General features: G+C 48.7%; 1 protein-coding gene across 1 annotated transcript in view; it reads left to right on the plus strand.

The window, feature by feature from the left end:
* The first annotated feature begins 1,946 nt into the window (after positions 1-1,946).
* MTDH (metadherin) overlaps positions 1,947-21,708 on the plus strand; it is a 33,009-nt gene continuing 13,247 nt past the window's right edge. The window contains exons 1-7 of the mRNA XM_044295822.1: positions 1,947-2,516; positions 5,819-5,929; positions 9,950-10,034; positions 15,285-15,437; positions 19,222-19,437; positions 19,873-19,956; positions 21,124-21,216. Coding sequence (XP_044151757.1) covers positions 2,157-2,516; positions 5,819-5,929; positions 9,950-10,034; positions 15,285-15,437; positions 19,222-19,437; positions 19,873-19,956; positions 21,124-21,216 — 1,102 coding nt within the window. The 5' untranslated portion in view covers positions 1,947-2,156. The remainder of the gene's footprint in view (positions 2,517-5,818; positions 5,930-9,949; positions 10,035-15,284; positions 15,438-19,221; positions 19,438-19,872; positions 19,957-21,123; positions 21,217-21,708) is intronic.

The following is a 21,708-nucleotide window of genomic DNA, read 5'->3' on the forward strand; positions in this document are numbered from 1 at the left end:
TGCCAGTAGCCAGAGCCCCTCCATATCATGTGCCAGTAGCCAGAGCCCTCCCCCCCATCATGTGCCAGTAGCCAGAGCCCTCCCCCCCATCATGTGCCAGTAACCGCCAGTATTGTACACATATAATAAAAAAACACTTTGACTTACCTCCGCTGCGATGCAGGCCTCTTACGGCCTGTGTCCCGCGCTGTACGGCTCAGGCAGCGCAATGACGTCTGCACCGGCCTCAGATATGGCCTATCAGAGGAACAGGGAAGGGACACACCTCCCCCCCCCCCGCCCCACAGCACAGCCATCTGTATCGCTGTCCTGAGGACGGCGATACAGATGACTATGGAGATAAGCGCTTCCACAATGGAAGCGCTCATCTCCCTGTGTGACTGTCCTGCCGCCGCTGCCCCCACTTGCCGCCACGGGCCCATGAAAATATAGTTAGTTGCGGGCTGGCGGGGGCCCCTAAGGACTTGGGGGCCTGGGGGCAATTGCCCCCCTTGCCTATATGGAAGCGCCGGCCCTGCCTTTAGGGAAAGAGGTGAGGGCAGCTTAAAAACCAAGAGATGAGACAATTTTTAAAAAAGTCATAGTTAAAAAGTTGCAAACACATATGGGATCATTGAACTAACTGGTGTAAAGTAGAACTGGCTTAGTTGCGCATAGCAGCCAATCATATTCCACCTTTCATTTTTGACAGCTCCTTTGGAAAATGAAAGGAGGAATCTGATTGGTTGCTATGGGCACCTAAGCCAGTTCTACTTTTGATAAATGACCCCAATAGTTTGCCACTTTTCAGGCACCAGGGAGATGGCCAGGGAGCCCTTTGTAGTTGTGTTTGCAGGATAAAGTCATAAAATGTCCCATTTTCGGAGACCAGGCAGAAACAGGGGAAGCAGTTCTACTAGTGAGGTCACCAGAATCGCACCGTGGCAGCATTTTCCCCAGTCAAGTAGGAAGTTGGAAGCGAGACTTGGTGGCTACACGCACATCACTGCTGCCAATCAGTGGCCTCAGTGGCAGTCATGCGCCGTGCTTGCACTGCTGCGGCCACAGCGATGACATGAATGCAGGCGGCAAGTCTCCCTTCTGGTCCAGCAGGTATCAGAAACGGAGAGGAAAACTCGGCGCTGGAACTGGTGCGCCAGTGACCGGTGAGCCCACTTTTAATTTTAAACTGTATGCACATATGAAAAAGGGATCCCTGCCCCTAAACGGCACATGACCCGGTGACATGCTACTGGGGGCTATAGGTCACAGCCGCAGCCTGTCATTTACTGCAGCGGCACACGTCATACCCGTCCATGCCGGAAAGTGTGATACCGCCCAAATTATTTAGGAATACTTTGAGCAAGGGTCAGCAAACTTTGGCCCTCCAGCTGTGGTGAAACTACGACTCCCAGCATGAACACTTGCTTGACTGTTGTCAGAACACCCAAATAAGTGAATGGAGCATGCTGGGAGTTGTAGTTTCACAACAGTTGGAGTGCAGGAGGATCAATAAGATTGTTCCCATTCGCTGACAAGCAAGCAGAGATTTTGAAAAAGCTGAGTAACAGTAACAGAAAACTGCAGAGTACACCTTTTAATCTAAAATAATTGCCTAGTTGCTTTCAAACTGTTCTCAACAGCGCATGCGCATCAACATTCATTAGCGCTGTCACATAACGTGACATGCGCAGTACGTCACGTTCCTAACATGACTGCCAGCAGTGCCAGCTATGCATACATCGCCATATCGGGTACTGGCAAACAAAGTACAATGGGGATTGACAGCATTAAGCGTATTAACACAGAAACACTGGAATAACATGAAAGTAATAGATTATTTTTCCTAATTTGATTTCTTTCCTTCCCAGACGGGGGGAGGGGGGGTCGTCACGTGACTATCCACACAAGCCGCTTGTCCACGTCAGCACCGCCTGCTGTACCACGTGACGCGGTCAACTCCCAGTTTTATACCAACATGGCGTCCGTTCGGCCGGAGTGATGACGTTGCCTCTGCGCTAGGCCTGGGCGGAGCCGGGACGCCTCTAAGTGCTCTCTGGCCGCTCACTGTCTTTCTCATTCCCTGTTGCTGACGTGCACAGGCGCCCAGTGGTAGGGGCAGGAAGGAAGGGTGCCCACCTCCGGCTGCCTGGTGGCACATCGCTTCGCCACGCACCATGAGCTCAGGCTGGCAGGAGGCTGCGGCCCAGCAGGCCGAGGAAGTGTCTGCCCGGCTGAGGCAGCTGCTTATTACAGGGCTCGGGCTGCTTCGCTCGGAGCTGGGCCTGGAGATAGGCCTGGAGCCTCAGCGGTACCCGTCCTGGGTGTTCCTGGCCGTGCCCGTCTCTCTGGGGCTCTTCTTCCTGTTCCTGCTGCTGCATTGTGCTACCAGCCGGAGCCCCCCCAGCTCCAAGCGGGTGACACACCATGAGAAGGAGCAGCCGGTGCCCCAGGTCAAGGCCCCTGTGCCCACCAAGACGGTGAAGGTGGAGGAGCCCAAGAAGAAGAACAAGAAGAAGCCGGCCGAGAAGGCCAAGGTGAGATGTCTGCCACCATGGGGAGGGCAGGGTGCATAATGTTACTGATTGGGGGCTGCTGACACCATAGCTTAGACTTGGGGAAGGGGCAGCCGTTGACAGCGCGGCACAGGCCGGCGGAGGGAAGGGGCAGCTGCTGACAGCGTGCCTCAGGCCGGCGGTGGGGAGGGCAGCCGCTGACAGAGCGCCTCAGGCCGGCGGTGGGGAGGGCAGCCGCTGACAGAGTGCCTCAGGCCGGCGGTGGGGAGGGCAGCCGCTGACAGCGCGCCTCAGGCCGGCGGAGGGTTAGGGCAGCCGCTGACAGCGCGCCTCAGGCCGGCGGAGGGTTAGGGCAGCCGCTGACAGCGCGCCTCAGGCCGGCGGAGGGTTAGGGCAGCCGCTGACAGCGCGCCTCAGGCCGGCGGAGGGTTAGGGCAGCCGCTGACAGCGCGCCTCAGGCCGGCGGAGGGTTAGGGCAGCCGCTGACAGCGCGCCTCAGGCCGGCGGAGGGTTAGGGCAGCCGCTGACAGCGCGCCTCAGGCCGGCGGAGGGTTAGGGCAGCCGCTGACAGCGCGCCTCAGGCCGGCGGAGGGTTAGGGCAGCCGCTGACAGCGCGCCTCAGGCCGGCGGAGGGTTAGGGCAGCCGCTGACAGCGCGCCTCAGGCCGGCGGAGGGTTAGGGCAGCCGCTGACAGCGCGCCTCAGGCCGGCGGAGGGTTAGGGCAGCCGCTGACAGCGCGCCTCAGGCCGGCGGAGGGTTAGGGCAGCCGCTGACAGCGCGCCTCAGGGCCGCTGACAGCGCGCCTCAGGCCGGCGGAGGGAGGCAGCCGCTGACAGCGCGCCTCAGGCCGGCGGAGGGGAGGGCAGCCGCTGACAGCGCGCCTCAGGCCGGCGGAGGGGAGGGCAGCCGCTGACAGCGCGCCTCAGGCCGGCGGAGGGGAGGGCAGCCGCTGACAGCGCGCCTCAGGCCGGCGGAGGGGAGGGCAGCCGCTGACAGCGCGCCTCAGGTGGAGGGGTGAATAACTCAATATGGCAGATTTCAAAATGGCGGCTGAAAACTAAAATACTGCTAATAATACTTGGAAGTCAATTTCCTACAAGTTACACCAGACTGCTCCTTCACCCGCGTGTAGCCTCTAAGGGTTGGTGAAGGGATGTAACATGGTTTGTGAGGCTGAAAAAAGACGTCCATTCAGTTCAGCCTCGTATCCTGCAAAGTTGATCCAGAGGAAGGCAAAAAAAAAACTGAGGTAGAAGCCAATTTTCCTAATTTTTTTAAGGGGAAAAAAATTCCTTCCGGACTCCAGTCAGGCATCTAAGTCCCTGGATCAATGCCCCTTCTCCAGAAATCTAATGCCTGTCTCCTGTAATAAATGTCATCTTGCAGACCTGCCTTACAGATGTTCTGTCTGGATTTGCAGCTGTAGAATGCACAGTAAGTTCCAGTAGCAGCAAACTAGGACCATTTATCTAATCTCACCCACGCGATGTGGTGAAAAAATCCTTGTGGAAATTTACCTGTCGGATTATGCCGTGGCATGGCGGCAGGATACTTGAAGATTTATCCCCGTTGCGTTTAATGAGGGAAGTTGAATTGTTGCAGATTAATCGTGGATCTGCAGAAGAATCCTGAAGTCCTCCATAAACACTATAGTCTAGTTACAGACTAGGCTTAGCGATCCAGCATTCACTGACGAAGATCCGGATGAATCGGCCGGAAGTAAACCGCTGCGATCTCTAACCCTAGTGTGCACCCAGCCGCACTCCTTTCCCCTGGTGCTTCCATGGCTACCTCGCCACCTGCTGGTCTCTGTACATCTGGCCTCCTGTGATGTCATTGCAGGAGGCTGTGGCAGTAAGGGCACCAGAGGAGGGGAGTATAGTGACCGCCCCCCATAAGTAAAATCTGCAGGATCTGCTGTGGATTCTTGCACAATTGTTGCATACAGTCGTTCCTCTGCACGGGTTATAAGGGGCAGTGACGGTTTGTAGGAGGAGGGGGGGTGTAAACCTCACACTGCCTGTCAGCCGTGTCATGCCAGGTTTCTGATGAGAAGTGCAAGTCATCAAAGTTCAGCTGAAATCTGGGTAATAGGGGACTTTTTCAGACCCCCAACCCCCCCCCCCCCCCCCCATGCAGATGCTGGTGTTATTATAGCCATAGCATATATTTGGAGGGGGGTGAGTAAAGAGTTAATTGTCAGGGACATGTGGTGGAGCACAATTTGCTTTTGTCCAGTCTGGTTATGGTGCCACTGGCCCAGAAATGACACCCCCTCCTCTTCCCATAGAGACAGTACTGTAGTTGTCAGCCTGCGAAGACCACACCATTCCTGGTGTATGTTTATGGGGGAGTTCAGCGGCTGCTGTCCTAGGTGTATGTCCAGCTATAGCAGGCTTCTATGAGGGACCTTCCTGTAGCAATGTAAGATGAGGGCTGGCGGTTATAATATGGGGTTTTCCCCCAGTTGTGTAGCTTTTTTATTTTTTTACTGGGAAAGTTGGATGACAGGCAGTATTTAGCCTCCATTCTGCATGTTGTCGCCCAGCTTTCCCAATGCCTAGAATGGAGATGGAATGATGGATATATATGAATCCCCTGCCCCATATTCCAGCAGGAAGTCCTGTTCCTGGTATAGTGGGTAAGATGGAGCCGTGCCCTCTACTCCTTCACCAGCAAACCAGAAGCGCCAAGTCAGCGTTCTTAGTCTCTGCTGGATTTAGAAACCTGTCCCCAGCCTTGTGAAATGTGTAACGCCATCCACTGCTAGACTTCTAGCATGTTACGTTGCATGTGATAGAATGTGAGGGTGAGGGGGGGGGGGGGGGCCAGAGCATGCCCCCGGACTGTGCATACTGCATATGTATACAGGGGTGAGGGAAATGCATATCAATATACCAGCGGCTCTGTGCATTCTCACACATCCAAGATATTGGTAGTAAAGTGCATGATGTCTTTGTCTTCATCTACCGCCATGTGCACTGGAAATGTGCGGGACAACTGCCCCCAGCGTGTGTCCCTGTCGTCCAGAGACGTAAATTACAACATGAACTCTGGTTACTCTGAGTATCCGGACTGACAGTCTGAGTACTCTGTGCTTTCTCTGTGCACTCTTCCTCACAGAGGGGCAGTCATTATTTCTGTATATTCAGCCATGGCTCAGTATGTCAGAGACTGAGTAACTTTATTGAGAATCCCTCAGCACTAAAACACCGTAGTGCAGAGAAGAACTTAAGACATATCCCGTCTTATATTATCAGGGGGTGTCCTCTGTCTGTCCAGTCTACACCCAGATTATCTAAAGCTGCCAATTTCTTTTCCAGCCCAATGGTCGGCCTGTGGAGCTGTCGGAGGAGGTCGTCGTCCCCGCAGTGAAAAAGGAAATGGCAAAGCAGCCGCAGGAGGCGGATAAGAAGAATGAGAAGAACGAGAAGGTGACGTCATCTAAAGCCTTTTTGCTTAAAGGAAATGTCGTCATCAGAAAATGTTAATCATATTCGTAAATAATTTTTTTATTTTCCATGTCTATCTATATTTAAACAAAAAAACATTAAATCCTGCAGTGGTGGCACTGGCCGTTAAGAATAATAGGTGCCATTTACCCATTTCAGACATTGCTTTATTGCAGTTATCTGCTTATCATTACATGCAGGATTAAGGCGCATTTACACGATTGTTGGCAAGAAATCGCTCCTTCCCAACAACTGCTCGCTCATTACTGGAGGTGAAGAGCTGCACTGTTTCTGGGCAGCAGAGTGCTATTTAGACAGCACAATGTGTTGCCCACAAACGTTGATTGAGGGGTCTGCACCTCAGGTCATTCAACCCAAAGAATGTTCGTTCCCGATATCACAGCTTATCTGCTCCCTCCTGACCTCTGCACAGGTCACAGAGCATGCCTAGAAAACTCCCTTAAAAGTCAATGGGGTCAGCTCCCATCCTTTGTGTCTATGGCCCATGGTGGCTGCTGTAAAGCAGATCTCTAAATGCTATTAATGGGAATCTGTCACATGGCTAATCGCTATTAAACCAAAAGTATGTGCTTACAGCACTTCATACCTTCTTTCCGTATGTGTTCCCCCCCCCCCCCCCTCTCGTTGGAGCTTGCTTTATATCTTCAGAAAATTCGCTTTGATCCATATGCTAACGAGGCACGGAGGTGCCCAGAGTGGGCGTTGTTTTCATTCAAAGGAGCCCAGGAACGCCCCAGTCAAGTGCCCACATCCATCCTCCTGCAGAGCCCAAGCACACCTCTCCACTGTTCATACACTACGCCCCCAGCAGCGCTGTTGCAGTGAGGTTGCACTACGCCCCCAAACGGTCTACATTGCACACTCAGCTTCTTAATATAGGATCCTCGCTGGGACCCTTGAGTTGTTAAAGGGGTATTTCTCTGGAACCATGACTAAAAACCTATACACAGGATAAGTGTCTGTCACTGCTGAACCGCTGCTCTATTCAACCGATGGAAGCCCCGTTCTTCTGATTTGGGGGGGGGACCCCAGAAATTAGACACTTATAGCCTATCCTGTAGATGGGGGGGATAGGTTGTGGTTCCGGGATGAAGCATTTTACAGTGGTGTTTTAAGACCATCTTCATATAAATGTCCAGGGTCTTATACTCACTAGCCAAGTATATTAACTACCCCCTAGTCTCTGCAGCCAGTACAGTCTCTAAGACAGCCTGTCACCTTTCCTGTCATGTAAATAATTGTATTTCACATAAAATTACAATTCTGTAGCATTTGTTTTGAGTACTCTGTTGTGCTGTACCTATGTTCCTGCTACACCTACAGTCTGGTCGATTAAATATTTGGACATCGACATAATTGTAACATTTTTGGCTCTATACACCACCACAATGGATTTGAAATGAAACGAACAAGATGTGCTTTACCTGCAGACTGTCAGCTTTGAGGGTATTTACATCCAAATCAGGTGAACGGTGTAGGAATTACAACAGTTTGCATATGTGCCTCCCACTTGTTAAGGGACCAAAAGTAATGGGACAATTGGCTTCTCAGCTGTTCCATGGCCAGGTGTGTGTTGTTCCCTTATTATCCCAATTACAATGAGCAGATAAAAGGTCCAGAGTTCATTTCAAGTGTGCTATTTGCATTTGGAATCTGTTGCTGTCAACTCTCAAGATGAGATCCAAAGAGCTGTCACTATCAGTGAAGCAAGCCATCATTAGGCTGAAAATACACAACAAACCCATCAGAGAGAGCAAAAACATTAGGTGTGGCCAAAACAACTGTTTGGAACATTCTTAAAAAGAAGGAACGCACCGGTGAGCTCAAACACCGGAAGACCACAGAAAACAACTGTGGATGACCGAAGAATTCTTTCCCTGGTGAAGAAAACACCCTTCACAACAGTTGGCCAGATCAAGAACACTCTCCAGGAGGTAGGTGTATGTGTGTCAAAGTCAACAATCATCAAGAGAAGACTTCACCAGAGTGAATAGAGGGTTCCCCACAAGATGTAAACCATTGGGGAGCCTCAAAAACAGGAAGGCCAGATTAGAGTTTGCCAAACGACATCTAAAAAAGCCTTTACAGTTCTGGAACATCCTATGGACAGATGAGACCAAGATCAACTTGTACCAGAGTGATGAGAAGAGTATGTAGAAGGAAAGGAGCTGCTCATGATCCTAAGCATACCACCTCATCAGTGAAGCATGGTGGTGGTAGTGTCATGGCGTGGGCAAGTATGGCTGCCAATAGAACTGGTTCTCTTGTATTTATTGATGATGTGACTGCTGAGAAAAGCAGCCGGATGAATTCTGAAGTGTTTCGGGCAATATTATCTGCTCATATTCCGCCAAATGCTTCAGAACTCATTGGACGATGACAATGGACAATGACCCAAAGCCTACTGCAAAAGCAACCAAAGAGTTTAAGGGAAAGAAGTGGAATGTTATGCAATGGCCAAGTCAATCACCTGAGCTGAATCCGATTGAGCATGCATTTCACTTGCAGAAGACAAAACTGAGGGGAAAATGCCCCAAGAACAAGCAGGAACTGAAGACAGTTGCAGGAGAGGCCTGGCAGAGCATCACCAGGGATGAAACCCAGCGTCTGGTGATGTCTATGCGTTCCAGACTTCAGGCTGTAATTGACTGCAAAGAATTTGCAACCAAGAATTAAAAAGTGTAAGTTGGATTTATGATTATTCCATCCCATTACTTTTGGTCCCTTAACAAGTGGGAGGCACATATGCAAACTGTAGTAATTCCTACACCGTTCACCTGATTTGGGTGTAAATACCCTCAAATCCATGGTGGTGTATAGAGCCAAAAATGTTAGAATTGTGTTGATGTCCCAATATTTATGGACCTGCTTGTATATGCATATACTGGGTGTGTCCCTGCACAGTCTGACCCTGAGTGCTAAGTCAATAGTGTCAGACTCTGCAGGGACACTCCACTCGCAACTGGTAACAACTAATTGGACCTTTATTGCAGACAGCAATTTGTTGATTAACTGCTAGGAGGAAAAAACAGGAACAGCATAGACATGTCTAAAAAGATTCTTAACATTTTTTAAATTTACACCTATTTAAAAAAAATATATGCTAATCTCCAGAAATAACATTAGAATGGCGCCACCTACTGATTCTATTAAACAAGCTTTCTTGCCCTCCGGCCCTCATGTTCTTTGTAAGAAAAAGTATAATAAAAATATAAAATTAAGTATATCAGAAGTTTTATTAGGGGCCTCTCATTAACATTTTACACAAATGTTTAGTTTTAGGGTGGGTTCACATCTGGGTTCTGGATTCCGTTATGGCTTTCGATTATAACGGAATCCATAAAACGGAAACCGTTTGATGCGTTCTGTTTTGATCCGTCTTTAATAGAAGTCTATGGGAAAGCATAACAGATCAGTCTGGGTGCCGTTATACAAGACTGAAAACAAAGTCCTGTCGACAGGCCTTCTTTTTTTTTTTCCTCTTTGTTTTTTTAAAGTTCTGCATAACTGAAACCAGACGGGTCCGTTATGCTTTCCCATAGACTTCTATTAAGGTGGAAAGCAAAACGGAATTCCTTTTTTAAAGGCTTCATTTTTGGATTCCATCATAATACAAGTCTATGGGCAGCATAATGGATCAGTCCTTCCGTCTTATTGGTTCCGTTATTTTCCTTCTTAACGGAATCCAGTACGCAGATGGGAACACAACATTAATTGCAGCTGCTCAGCATCTCCTGAGAAGCAGTGAAGCTGGACCTTGAGAAGCAGAAGGGTCACCACCCCAGGGATCCCTCCACTTATCCAAAATCAAGACTGAACATGGTGTCTCAGAAAAGCTGCTCAATAGGCAGCAGGTGGCGCTACGTGCTATTTCTGCCATATCTGGGGACGGAAGTATTTTTAAAATGTGTGGATGTAAAAATGTTTAGAATTATGGATTGGATTTTCCTTTTCGCCATTTATATAATTTATTTTTTATAGCTGAAGAAAAATAAAAAGAAACCAAAGGCAGATCCGAAACCAACACAGCCATCATCCAGTCTAGATAAAAAGGAAGCGGAGGAAGGTGAGCTGTAGTCACATTTTCTAACGATCATCCTGTGTTTGACACTTCTCCACAGCCAACCTTTCAGCTGAGCTTTCTGACTTATCACTGGCATAGCCTGGAGGTGACACATGTGACATGTGCAGGGAAAGCTCAATCTCTTACGAGCCGGGACCTCAGGCACTCCTGAAATATGAGCTGCAGCTGTGGCTGGTTCTTCTCGTGTCTGAAGCATTAATTTTTTCAGCAGGCTGGTGAGAAGAATAATAGGCAATGCCTTCTGCCACCTTAGTCACTGGGATTATGTTGTTCCACAGCAACCCTCAAGGTATATATATGTGTATATTTTCACTGTTGTAGGGTCCTGTGGCCTGGACTTCACGTCCTTTTGGGTTCACGTTTTAGCAAATGAGAGTAGAAAATCACAGTACAATGGTGTCAGTACGATTACGATACCCCATGTGTAGGGTTTTTGTTTTTAATACTGAAAAAAATTATATAAACTTTGCAAAAACAAAACTATTTTTTGTTCTTACCGTAAAACCTGTTTCTCTTCCGTTCATTGGGGGACACAGGCTTGACTGTGGGTATAGCTGCTGCTACTAGGAGGCAACACTAAGCACAAAGTGAGTTCCTCTCTCCAGCTATACGCTTCCTACAGGGACTAAGCTTAAAACAGATTGTGGAAAAGCAAAAGGAAAAACGGGGGAAAACCAAACAATGTGCAAACTTAGAATCACGCAGGCCACAACGAGGCACGTAACCAGAGAGAGAGAATAAGTGGGAGCTGTGTTCCCCAATGAACGGAAGAGAGACAGATTTTACGGTAAATACGAAAATCATTAGTAATACCATTGAGGGATACAGGCTTGATCATGGGACGTTACAGAGCAGTCCCAGGGGTGGGCCATAAACGAAGAAGCCCTCCGGCCAATCGGAGAACCGCAGTCTGCAAAACTCCACGCCCCAGAGATGCGTCAGAAGACGCAAAGGTGTGTACGCTGTAAAATTGGGAAAAGATGTGCAAAGATGACCAGGTAGCCGCCCTGCACACCTGAAGGGCCGAAGCCCAATGATGTACTGGCCAAGAGGCCCCCACTTCCTGAGCAGAATGAGTAGTAACCCTGAAGGGTGGAGCCTGGTCACTGATGCGTTACGCTTTCACAGTGGCCAAACAAATCCATCAGTAAATGGAAACTTTGGACGCAGCCAGCCCTCATCTCTGGAATGACGAATAGTTAATCCGTCTGTCGGAAAGAGGACGTCCTAAACAGATGGATGTGAACAGCCCGACCTGGTCTGAGTGTTGAGAGACTGCTCACGAGGATGAGACTGGTCAGGACAAGAGAAATGGAGAATGATCTCTTCATTGAGATGGAATGCTTACACTACCTTCGAAAGGAAGGACTGGACAGGGCAAAGAACTACCTTGTCCTGATGGAGGATAAGGAAGCGAGACCGACAGGAAAGAGCTGCTAGTTCCGACACCCTATGGATGGAAGTGACGGCCACCTTGTAGGACAGGAAGCGAAGGGAACACCTGCTGCAAAGGCTCAACAGAGAGGACTGGAGAGGGCTGAGCACCATATTAAGGTCCCAAGGATTCAACAGAGGCCGGTAAGGGGTGCAACGTGTGCCACCCCCTGCAGAAAGGTCTGACCCGCAGAAAGTTCAGCTGAAAGAATAGAAAGGGCCGAAACTTGCCCTTTGAGGGAACTGAGAGCCAGCCCCAAATCTATGCCCGACTGCAGGAAAGACAAGAGTCACGACAGCGAGAACTAAACTGGTGGCATTCGCACCAACTAAAGTAGGACTTCCAGGTCCGGTGATGGATCCGGGAGGGCGACTACTTCCTAGCCCGAATCATGGTCTGGACAACAGCATCCGAGAAACCACGAGCCCTAAGTACGGCGGCTTCGACAGCCATGCCGTTAAATGTAGCAACCCTAAATTCAGGTGGAAAATCGGTCCCTCAACAAGAGGTCCTCCCAAAGGGGAAGACTCCAAAGTTCGTCGGCAAGGAGAGGGACTTGGAATGTGTGCCATACTCTGTGTGGTTATTTTGGGGCAACAAGACTGACTGACTGGCAGACCTTTTGGACCTGATTTTCCGGAGAAGACGCGGAATAGGAGGGAACACTTAGGGAAACGTAAACTGCGTCCATAGGATCACAAGTGTGTCCGATGCCCGGCCATGAGATCCACATCTTGATCAGGATATTGTTCAAGTACGGAATCGTACTTGTGGCAAGACTGAACGGGAGGGCCAAAAACTGGTAATGAAAAGGTCCCACTGCGAACCAAAGGTATTTCTGGTGACTGACGGAGATGGAACTACTGCAGTTCTGGCTGCCATGGTTACTTAGCAATTTTAGAAGCTTCATACTTACCTGCGCTGTCTGTGGCCGGCCGGGCGCTCCTCCTACTGGTAAGTGAAAGGTCTGTGCAGCGCATTGCTTATAGCCCAGACCTGTCACTTACCAGTAGGAGGAACGACCGGCCGGCCACAGATGGCGCAGGTAAGTATAATGCTTCTAAAATTCGGAACTCTGCTGCCACCAATGATTGGGAAGGGAAGGGGGGGGGGGGGATTTTAATTAAGGGGAGAGGGGGGGCCGCACTGGCCACCAATGAATGTAATACTGGGGAGGGGGAGGGATCTGGCCCCTGCTGCCTGGCAGCACCCGATCAGAGGGCTGAGATCCGCACAATTAACCCCTGCCGCACCTGAGGGGTTAATTGTGCGGCTCACAGCCCCCTGTAAGATCGGGTGCTGCCAGGCAGCAGGGGGCAGTTATGTACACAGTTCTCAGTATATTATAACTTGAAGCGTCCCCATCACTACAGCGTGAAAACTCAGATCCGACAGTATATTCTAACATGGTGATGGGGACGCTTCAAGTTAAAATATACCATCGGATTGGAGAAAACTCCGATCCGATGGTATATTAATTGGGACTCCTGACTTTACATTGAAAGTCAATGGGGGACAGATCAGTTTGCAATTGCACCATATTGTGTCAACGTTAAACGGATCCGTCCCCATTGACTTGCATTGTAAGTCTGGATGGATCCGTTTTGGCTCCGCACGGCCAGGCAGACACGAAAACGCTGCAAGCTGTGTTCGGGTGTCCGCCTGCTGAGCGGAATGGAGGTCAAACGGAGCCATACTGATGCATTCTGAGCGGATCCGCATCCACACAGAATGCATTTGGGCTGTACGGATCCGTTCGGGGCCGCTTGTGAGAGCCTTCAAGCGGAACTCCGAACACAAGTGTGAAAGTAGCCTAAGGCCTCATGCACACGACAGTTTTTTTTTTTTCACGGTCCGCAAAAACGGGGTCCGTGGGTCCGTGATCCGTGACCGTTTTTTCGTCCGTGGGTCTTCCTTGATTTTTGGAGGATCCACGGACATGAAGAAAGTCGTTTTGGTGTCCGCCTGGCCGTGCGGAGCCAAACGGATCCGTCCTGAATTACAATCCAAGTCAATGGGGACGGATCCGTTTGATGTTGACCCAATATGGTGCCATTTCAAACGGATCCGTCCCCATTGACTTTCAATGTAAAGTCTGGAGTTCTTTTATACCATCGGATTGGAGTTTTCTCCAATCCGATGGTATATTTTAACTTGAAGCGTCCCCATCACCATGGGAACGCCTCTATGTTAGAATATACTGTCGGATATGAGCTACTTCGTGAACCTCAGATCCGACAGTATATTCTAACACAGAGGCGTTCCCATGGTGATGGGGACGCTTCAGGTTAGAATACACTACAAACTTTGTACAAGACTGCCCCCTGCTGCCTGGCAGCACCCGATCTCTTACTGGGGGATATGATAGCACAATTAACCCCTTTAGGTGCGGCACCTAAAGGGGTTAATTGTACTATCATATTCCCCTGTAAGAGATCAGGGCTGCCAGGCAGCAGGGGGCAGCCCCCCCCCCCCCCCCCCCCTCCCTAGTTTGAATATCGTTGGTGGCACAGTGTGCCCCCACCATCGCCCCCCCCCCCTCCCTCCCTCTATTGTATTAAATCGTTGGTGGCACAGTGTGCCAACCACCATCGGCCCCCCTCCCTCCCTCTATTGTATTAAATCGTTGGTGGCACAGTGTGCCAACCACCATCGCCCCCTCCCTCTATAGCAGTAACATTGGTGGCAGTGTGCGGTCTCAACAGTAGAAGATTCATACTTACCTGCTTGCTGCTGCGATGTCTGTGTCCGGCCGGGAGCTCCTCCTACTGGTAAGTGAAAGGTCTGTGCGGCGCATTGCTAAAGAACTGTCACTTACCAGTAGGAGGAGCTCCCGGCCGTTCAGACATCGCAGCAGCAAGCAGGTGAGTATGAATCTTCTACTGTTGAGACCGCACACTGCCACCAATGTTACTTCTATAGAGGGAGGGGGGGGGGGAGGGGCGATGGTGGTTGGCACACTGTGCCACCAACGATTTAATACAATAGAGGGAGGGGGGCCGATGGTGGTTGGCACACTGTGCCACCAACGATTTAATACAATAGAGGGAGGGGGGGGCGATGGTGGAGGCACACTGTGCCACCAACGATATTCCAAACAGGGGGGGGGGGGGGGTCTGCCCCCTGCTGCCTGGCAGCCCTGATCTCTTACAGGGGAATATGATAGTACAATTAACCCCTTTAGGTGCCGCACCTGAAGGGGTTAATTGTGCTATCATATCCCCCTGTAAGAGATCGGGTGCTGCCAGGCAGCAGGGGGCAGTCTTGTACAAAGTTTGTAGTGTATTCTAACTAGAAGCGTCTGTGTTAGAATATACTGTCGGAAATGAGTTTTCACGAAGTGAAAACTTAGATCAGAAAAAGCTTTTATGCAGACGGATCTTCGGATCTTGAATGGGTCTGTGAACCGTTGTCCGTCAAAAAAATAGGACAGGTCATATTTTTTTGACGGACAGGATACACGGATCACGGCCTCGGCTGCAAAACGGTGCATTTTCCGATTTTTTTTTTTTTCGGAAAGCGGCACAACGGCCACGGATGCACACAACGGTCGTGTGCATGAGGCCTAAAGGATAGGCAATGTAGCAGTGTGTACCAGCATTAAAACAATACTTTAGTGTAGTTTATCCATGCAGACAAACGAAAATAAAGTTTGTTATGCTAACGAGATTCAAAGCGCACAGCTAGGGGTGAGTAACCGTTCCCATGCAAGGTGCTGCAACTCCTACCCTTTTTTGGTTGAATAATGGGTGGAAATGGAGGAAAACTTAGTAGCATTCTGGATTTTTGTTTTCTAGGGAACTGGGAAACCAAAATTAGCAACAAGGAAAAGAGACAACAACGCAAACGTGACAAAGGAGCCGACGGCGACGGCCCTGATACCGCCACCTCAGTGCTGGAAGCTTTCACCGTTATACCAACCCAGACTGCAAACATCCGTAAATCCAAAGGTGACACAAGTTTTGTATTATTGTACTATTTATTCAGATTACTTTATTTTAGAGGTTTAGTCTTGTAAATCAATTATGTAAAAAAAAAAATGTTTTTAGATTGTAGAAATAATTTATTCTTGAAAATTAGAATTTTTTTTTTTTAATCAGAATCGGAGAACAGGCTCCCCTGTTTTAAAACCCTCAGACCCCCCCCAGCCTCTGGAACCTCGGACCTATGTAATCCACCCTAACCTAGACTAACCCCTAATGGCTCCAACGCTTTTAACCGGCTCATCAGGGAGCAGCGTTGTGGGTCAGTGCATTACTGAGCGGCAGTGGCAAGTGACCACTGTCTGCCACTTCCCTTTGCACACCTAGCTCCGCCCACAAAAGGGTCTCCTCGATGCAATCAACCAATGGCAGGTGGAGGGAGGAGACCAGCCAGGTCAGCTCAGTCAGCCTCTCTCTCCGCCCGCTCTGATGCTGTCACAGGGGCAGGGCGGTAACCATGGGGATCAAAATACGCTTCTCCTGCAGGTTCGTCCACACCACAGCTCGGGAGTGGCATGGCTTAGCAAAAGGGATAAACAATTGGGTAATCTGTCATCATGACAGTTGTACACATTGCTCTTCAGGATCCACGGGGCTGAAATGCAGCAGTAGCTTGTATACAGAGATGGCACGATATTCTATTGGATCAGACTCACAAGACGGGCAGCTCAGTGCCTGGAGATGCTTACAAGGGGCTAATAGAGAAACATTAGTCGCCCATTTGAAGTCACATGTCTCCCTCCGATCATAAAAAGGCTTATACGAGAGAACCTCGTTAAGACCACTGGGGGTGACACTTCATTTTAGGGCTGCAGCTAACTATTATTTGAATAATCGATTAGTTGCCGATTAATTTCTACGATTAATCGGGAAAAACGACAAAATTACAAAACAGAGGTTTATATGATCTTACTTGAAAAATTATGTTCAAAGGCCATATTAAAACAAATTGTGGACGACACTTATGGGGGATCTGTGGACGACACTTATGGGGGGATCTGTGGACGACACTTATGGGGGATCTGTGGACGACACTTATGGGGGATCTGTGGACGACACTTATGGGGGGATCTGTGGACGACACTTATGGGGGGATCTGTGGACGACACTTATGGGGGGATCTGTGGACGACACTTATGGGGGGATCTGTGGACGACACTTATGGGGGGATCTGTGGACGACACTTATGGGGGGATCTGTGGACGACACTTATGGGGGGATCTGTGGACGACACTTATGGGGGGATCTGTGGACGACACTTATGGGGGGATCTGTGGACGACACTTATGGGGGGATCTGTGGACGACACTTATGGGGGGATCTGTGGACGACACTTATGGGGGGATCTGTGGACGGCGTTTATGGGGGATCTGTGGACGGCGTTTATGGGGGATCTGTGGACGACACTTATGGGGGGATCTGTGGACGGCGTTTATGGGGGATCTGTGGACGACACTATTATGGGGGATCTGTGGACGGCGTTTATGGGGGATCTGTGGACTGCGTTTATGGGGGATCTGTGGACGGCGTTTATGGGGGATCTGTGGACGGCGTTTATGGGGGATCTGTGGACTGCGTTTATGGGGGATCTGTGGACGACACTTATGGGGGGATCTGTGGACGGCGTTTATGGGGGATCTGTGGACGACACTATTATGGGGGATCTGTGGACGGCGTTTATGGGGGATCTGTGGACGACACTATTATGGGGGATCTGTGGACGGCGTTTATGGGGGATCTGTGGACGGCGTTTATGGGGGATCTGTGGACGACACTATTATGGGGGATCTGTGGACGACACTATTATGGGGGATCTGTGGACGGCGTAGTTATGGAGAGGGGGATATGTGCACTGTTATGGGCATAACAGTGCACAGATCCCTTTCCTCATAACAGTGCACAGACCCCCCTTCCCATAGCAGTGCCATACACAGACCCCCCCTCCTCCCCATAGCAGTGCTATAGACAGATCCTCCCCCCTCCCCATAGCAGTGCTATACACAGACCCCCCTTCCCCCTAACAGCCCCGGCGCTTGCATCTTTATTTTACCTTTTTACAATGACGCTCCCGCTCCTGTAACAGCCAGGCAGAGCGGACGGCGGCGTAACGTCACTCAATCACGTGACGCGCCTGCTCCGCCCACTTCATGAATGAAGGAGGCGGAGCAGGCGCGTCACGTGATTGAGTGACGTTACGCCGCCGTCCGCTCTGCCTGGCTGTTACAGGAGCGGGAGCGTCATTGTAAAAAGGTAAAATAAAGATGCAGCGCCCGCCCGCCCGAATAGCAACGAATCGGCGATTATTCGATAACTGGATTCGTCGACAACGAATCCAGTTATCGAATATAATCGATTACATCGATTAATCGTTGCAGCCCTACTTCATTTTAAAAGATCCAGCTCTCTGGATCAACAGCTGGAGCGCCGCAGGTTGCCCACCCCTGTTTAAGGTAATATAATACTACCCAAGTAGAATAACTTGCATGTAAAATTACCTCTTTTACAAATACGTCTAAAATTTCTTAAAAAATAGCAGAAATTGTGTCTAAAAGTCATATGAAAAAAAAATATAATTAAGGAAAAAAACTGAAATATCGCATAACTAGTCCAACCAATAAATAAAAAAAATTCATGATTTATGCAGGGAAAAATGGCGAAACGGTCTGGCCCTGAAAAGCTAGCTGGTGGTGGTTAATTTTATGCACTTATATCGTGCTGACATATTATACCGCAGCGCTTGACAGACGTTATACCACTGTCTCCACCAGAGCTCACAATCTAAGTTCCCTATCAGTATGCCTTTTGGGGTGTGGGAGGAAACCTATGCAAACACGGGGAGAACATACACACTCTCTATGCAGATGTTATCTGTAACCTTCTATTATTCTTGTCTGTCTATTTCAAAGGGGTTATCTGAGACTACCTAATATGCCGGGCCCCTCACACTGAATCTACTTACCTGGCTCCCTGCGCTGCTCCCAGTCCCTGCACCACCGCAGCTGCTTCTCCCCATGTGCGGATAAAAACATCCGGTGACGGGGAGGAGCAGTCAATGGCAGACGGGGACAAGCCTCCCTAGTGTCACCCGCAATGCTAGGGAGGCTTGTCTCCGCCTGCCATTGGCCCCCGGTCACCGGATGTTTTCATCCGCGCATGAGGAGAAGCTGCTGCGGTGGTGCGGGGAGCCAGGTAAGTAGATTCAGTGTGAGGGGCCCAGCATATCGGAAGCATTTGTTAGTCTCAGATAACCCCTTTAATATATTAATAATGATTTAATAAGCTCTCAAGTGTCTCCTAGAACAATACAGCTTCTTGAAGCACTAAGTAGATGCATCCAGCCCATGCTTGTCATGCTTGCTGAGGGTTTCCTGGTGGAATAGGATTTGAGGATTATTTTTCAATGTGAGATTTTACATTTGCTGACTAAAGTCAAAGTGAAGAAATGTATTTTTACTGGCAGAAAAAATGGGCCAATTTCAGGATAGTAATTTGAAGTTCTTGGAGTTTGTGGACTTGTCATTAAGATCTATGACCTATAATCTTCACTAATGGTTAGCATTGAATATTATGTCTAACACCCTGGTCACAGTGGTGCTGTAGACTGAACAGTGTTTTCAATGATGCGCTGTAAAGTGCTAGTTCATGCTGGAGCACCTTTTCACCCTGGCTATGCGGCTGATCGGCCCTGTGTGCAACTACCCTACAGCCACGTATTTACACTGTGCTCATTACTGTCTTGTGCAATCACCAGGCCCAAGTGACGCCTCTACGCTGAATGGAAGTAACTGGAATGAGAAGCCAGCTAAAGTAATTCCCGCCCAGCCAGTGGAAGAAAAATGGGTGCCCACTACCAATACAGCAAGCAAGAAAAAGGCCGAGCCTTGCACTTGGAATAGGGAGACTGTGGACGCTAATGGAAAGGAGTGGAGTGCTCCATGGAGCGAGCGTTCAATCTTCCCTAGAATAGGTAAAAACCTGTCATTCGTATTGTTTAATGACTTTCGGGCCCCTTTCAGACGAGCAAGTGTCACGCTCTGGACTTGCAGCGTGAGTATCAGACAGCTCCCGTCCTGAACTTCCAGCACTGCCGGGGTCGCATAGCATTATATTGATTTTATGATGCTATGTAACCCTTTAGAGTTCTGGAATGTATTGGATAACACTGTCAGTGTTATCCTATACATTCCAGAACTCTAGGGGTTACATAGCATCTTAAATCGATATGCTATGCGACCCCGGCAGTGCTAGAAGTTCAAGATGGGAGCTGCGCTGCTAGTCCAGAGCGTGACACTCGCTCGTCTGAAACCTGCTTTAGGTTGTAAAATATGCAAAGATATACATATAATTTATGTGATTTCACTGACATCAGTGCTAACAATATGTGCTTTGGTTTCTTTGTCAGCCACATGGTCCAGTGTGGATTCGAGATTGAATTCATCAGAACCGAGGGCACCGTTTTCCATTGGATTAAACAATGCTGTTTCTGGTAGGTTTTTTTTTTTTTTTTTTTTTTTATGGCATTGTACACATTTAGGAACAGTTTATTTTATTGCATTATACTCATTTTGAGCTAAAAATAATTTTTTTAATCGGTCTTTATTACAAATGTGGAGTCCTTTCATTCCCCCTCTGTACAGGGCTGAGATGCTCCAATAGAGGATCCGAATTTTCTCTCTGCTCCGTCAAAAACATTTGTTGCAAAAGTGTAAAGTAGAAGAGAAGACTGAGCATGGATTGCGTGGAGCGCAGGATGTCTGTGCTGCAGTATTTTAGAAGCTGTGCAAAATGAATACCTAAAGCATACTGTTAGATATATATTTATTTCATGGAGCTATAGAGAAAGAGAGAGACCAATGTGGTGAAACAGCGCTCACCTGCTGACTTGGTGGAATGCACAGAGAATCCTGAAACACGGCGGTCTTGTAAATCCAAAAGAAAAGACTGCTCCAGCTTCCCAGTAAAAAAAAAAAAAAAGTCTATTTGTCAAGCGGTAAAAACCCCCACAAATAGCTACGCTCTCATCTACGCGTTTTGGATCGAATCATTGCGATCCTTACTTATGAGTAAGGATCTTGATGATTCGGGATGGTTGTATCTATTTGTGGGAGTTTTTATCGCTTGACAAATAGACCATTGTTTTCTTTACTAGGAAGCTGGAGCCATCTTTTGGAGAATGTTACACCTGTCACTTCTGATAAGTTTGTTTTAGTAACTACTTGCAGTCTCTCTGTGATAAGCATTCTGGAGCGTATTTTATTTTATTTTCTACTGTTTTGCCCTCCCTCTATTATACCTACAAGAATTTTATGAATAAATGTACTGCTTGGTATTACCAGTGATGAGAGGGTGTCCCTGCACTTCTGACTCTGCATGGGCACGCCCCCAACTGGTAACATCCAATTGGGGATTCGTTCATAAACTTCTAGTAGGAACAGTTGAGGAATGACACAACAGTCATAACAATAGGCGCTCCAGAATCGTCATTTAGCATGGAGTGCAACTATTTCACTATAACGGACGTGTCCATTGGTGACGGGTACTCTTTAATTTGGGCAGAATTGACATTTTGAAATGTGAGCACTAGAAGTAATGTTTGGAGCTGTGTTGGTCTGATTAGATCACATTACTGACAACCTCTCGTTCTTATTTTAAGCTGCTGATTCAGTTCCTCAACCAAGTGTTACTGAGAAGCAATGGGAAGTGATCCATGCAGAGCCCAGCGCAGATGATGAATGGTCTGGCCTGAGTATGTGTGCATTTTATTTGTTCTCATTTGGATAGATAGATCTCCATCTCTCTTTTTTTTATTTTTTTGCAAACTCTACTCTTTTTATTCTCATCACAAGTACTTTTTAGTATCAGAAAGCTGAATACTGCCAGCTATGTTGTATTGTGGTTTTACAACTGGTTAAATTTAGGAAAAAGCCTAAAGCCTGCTCCCCAAATGGTTTATTCATCTGACTTGTATCCCTGCTTATACCACCCAGTATTTAGTGCATTTTTCGATCTTTAAAGGGATTCTGTCACCAGGATTAACGATATGTAGATATTTATATGTGCCCATTAGTCTTCATGCAGTGTTTACAATGATCCCTCTGATAAGGCTCTGTGTGGAGCCCAAGGGGTTGTCCCACGATCTCCTGGAGCCCAGCCGCGCCCATCGATCCGGAACCCAGCACCGCCTACTACTTAATTTATTCACTGCACTATCCTGACGTAATGTAATCTCTGCTCCGTA

Source organism: Bufo gargarizans, chromosome 5 (genome assembly GCF_014858855.1).
Source record: "Bufo gargarizans isolate SCDJY-AF-19 chromosome 5, ASM1485885v1, whole genome shotgun sequence".
Classification (NCBI taxonomy): domain Eukaryota; kingdom Metazoa; phylum Chordata; class Amphibia; order Anura; family Bufonidae; genus Bufo; species Bufo gargarizans.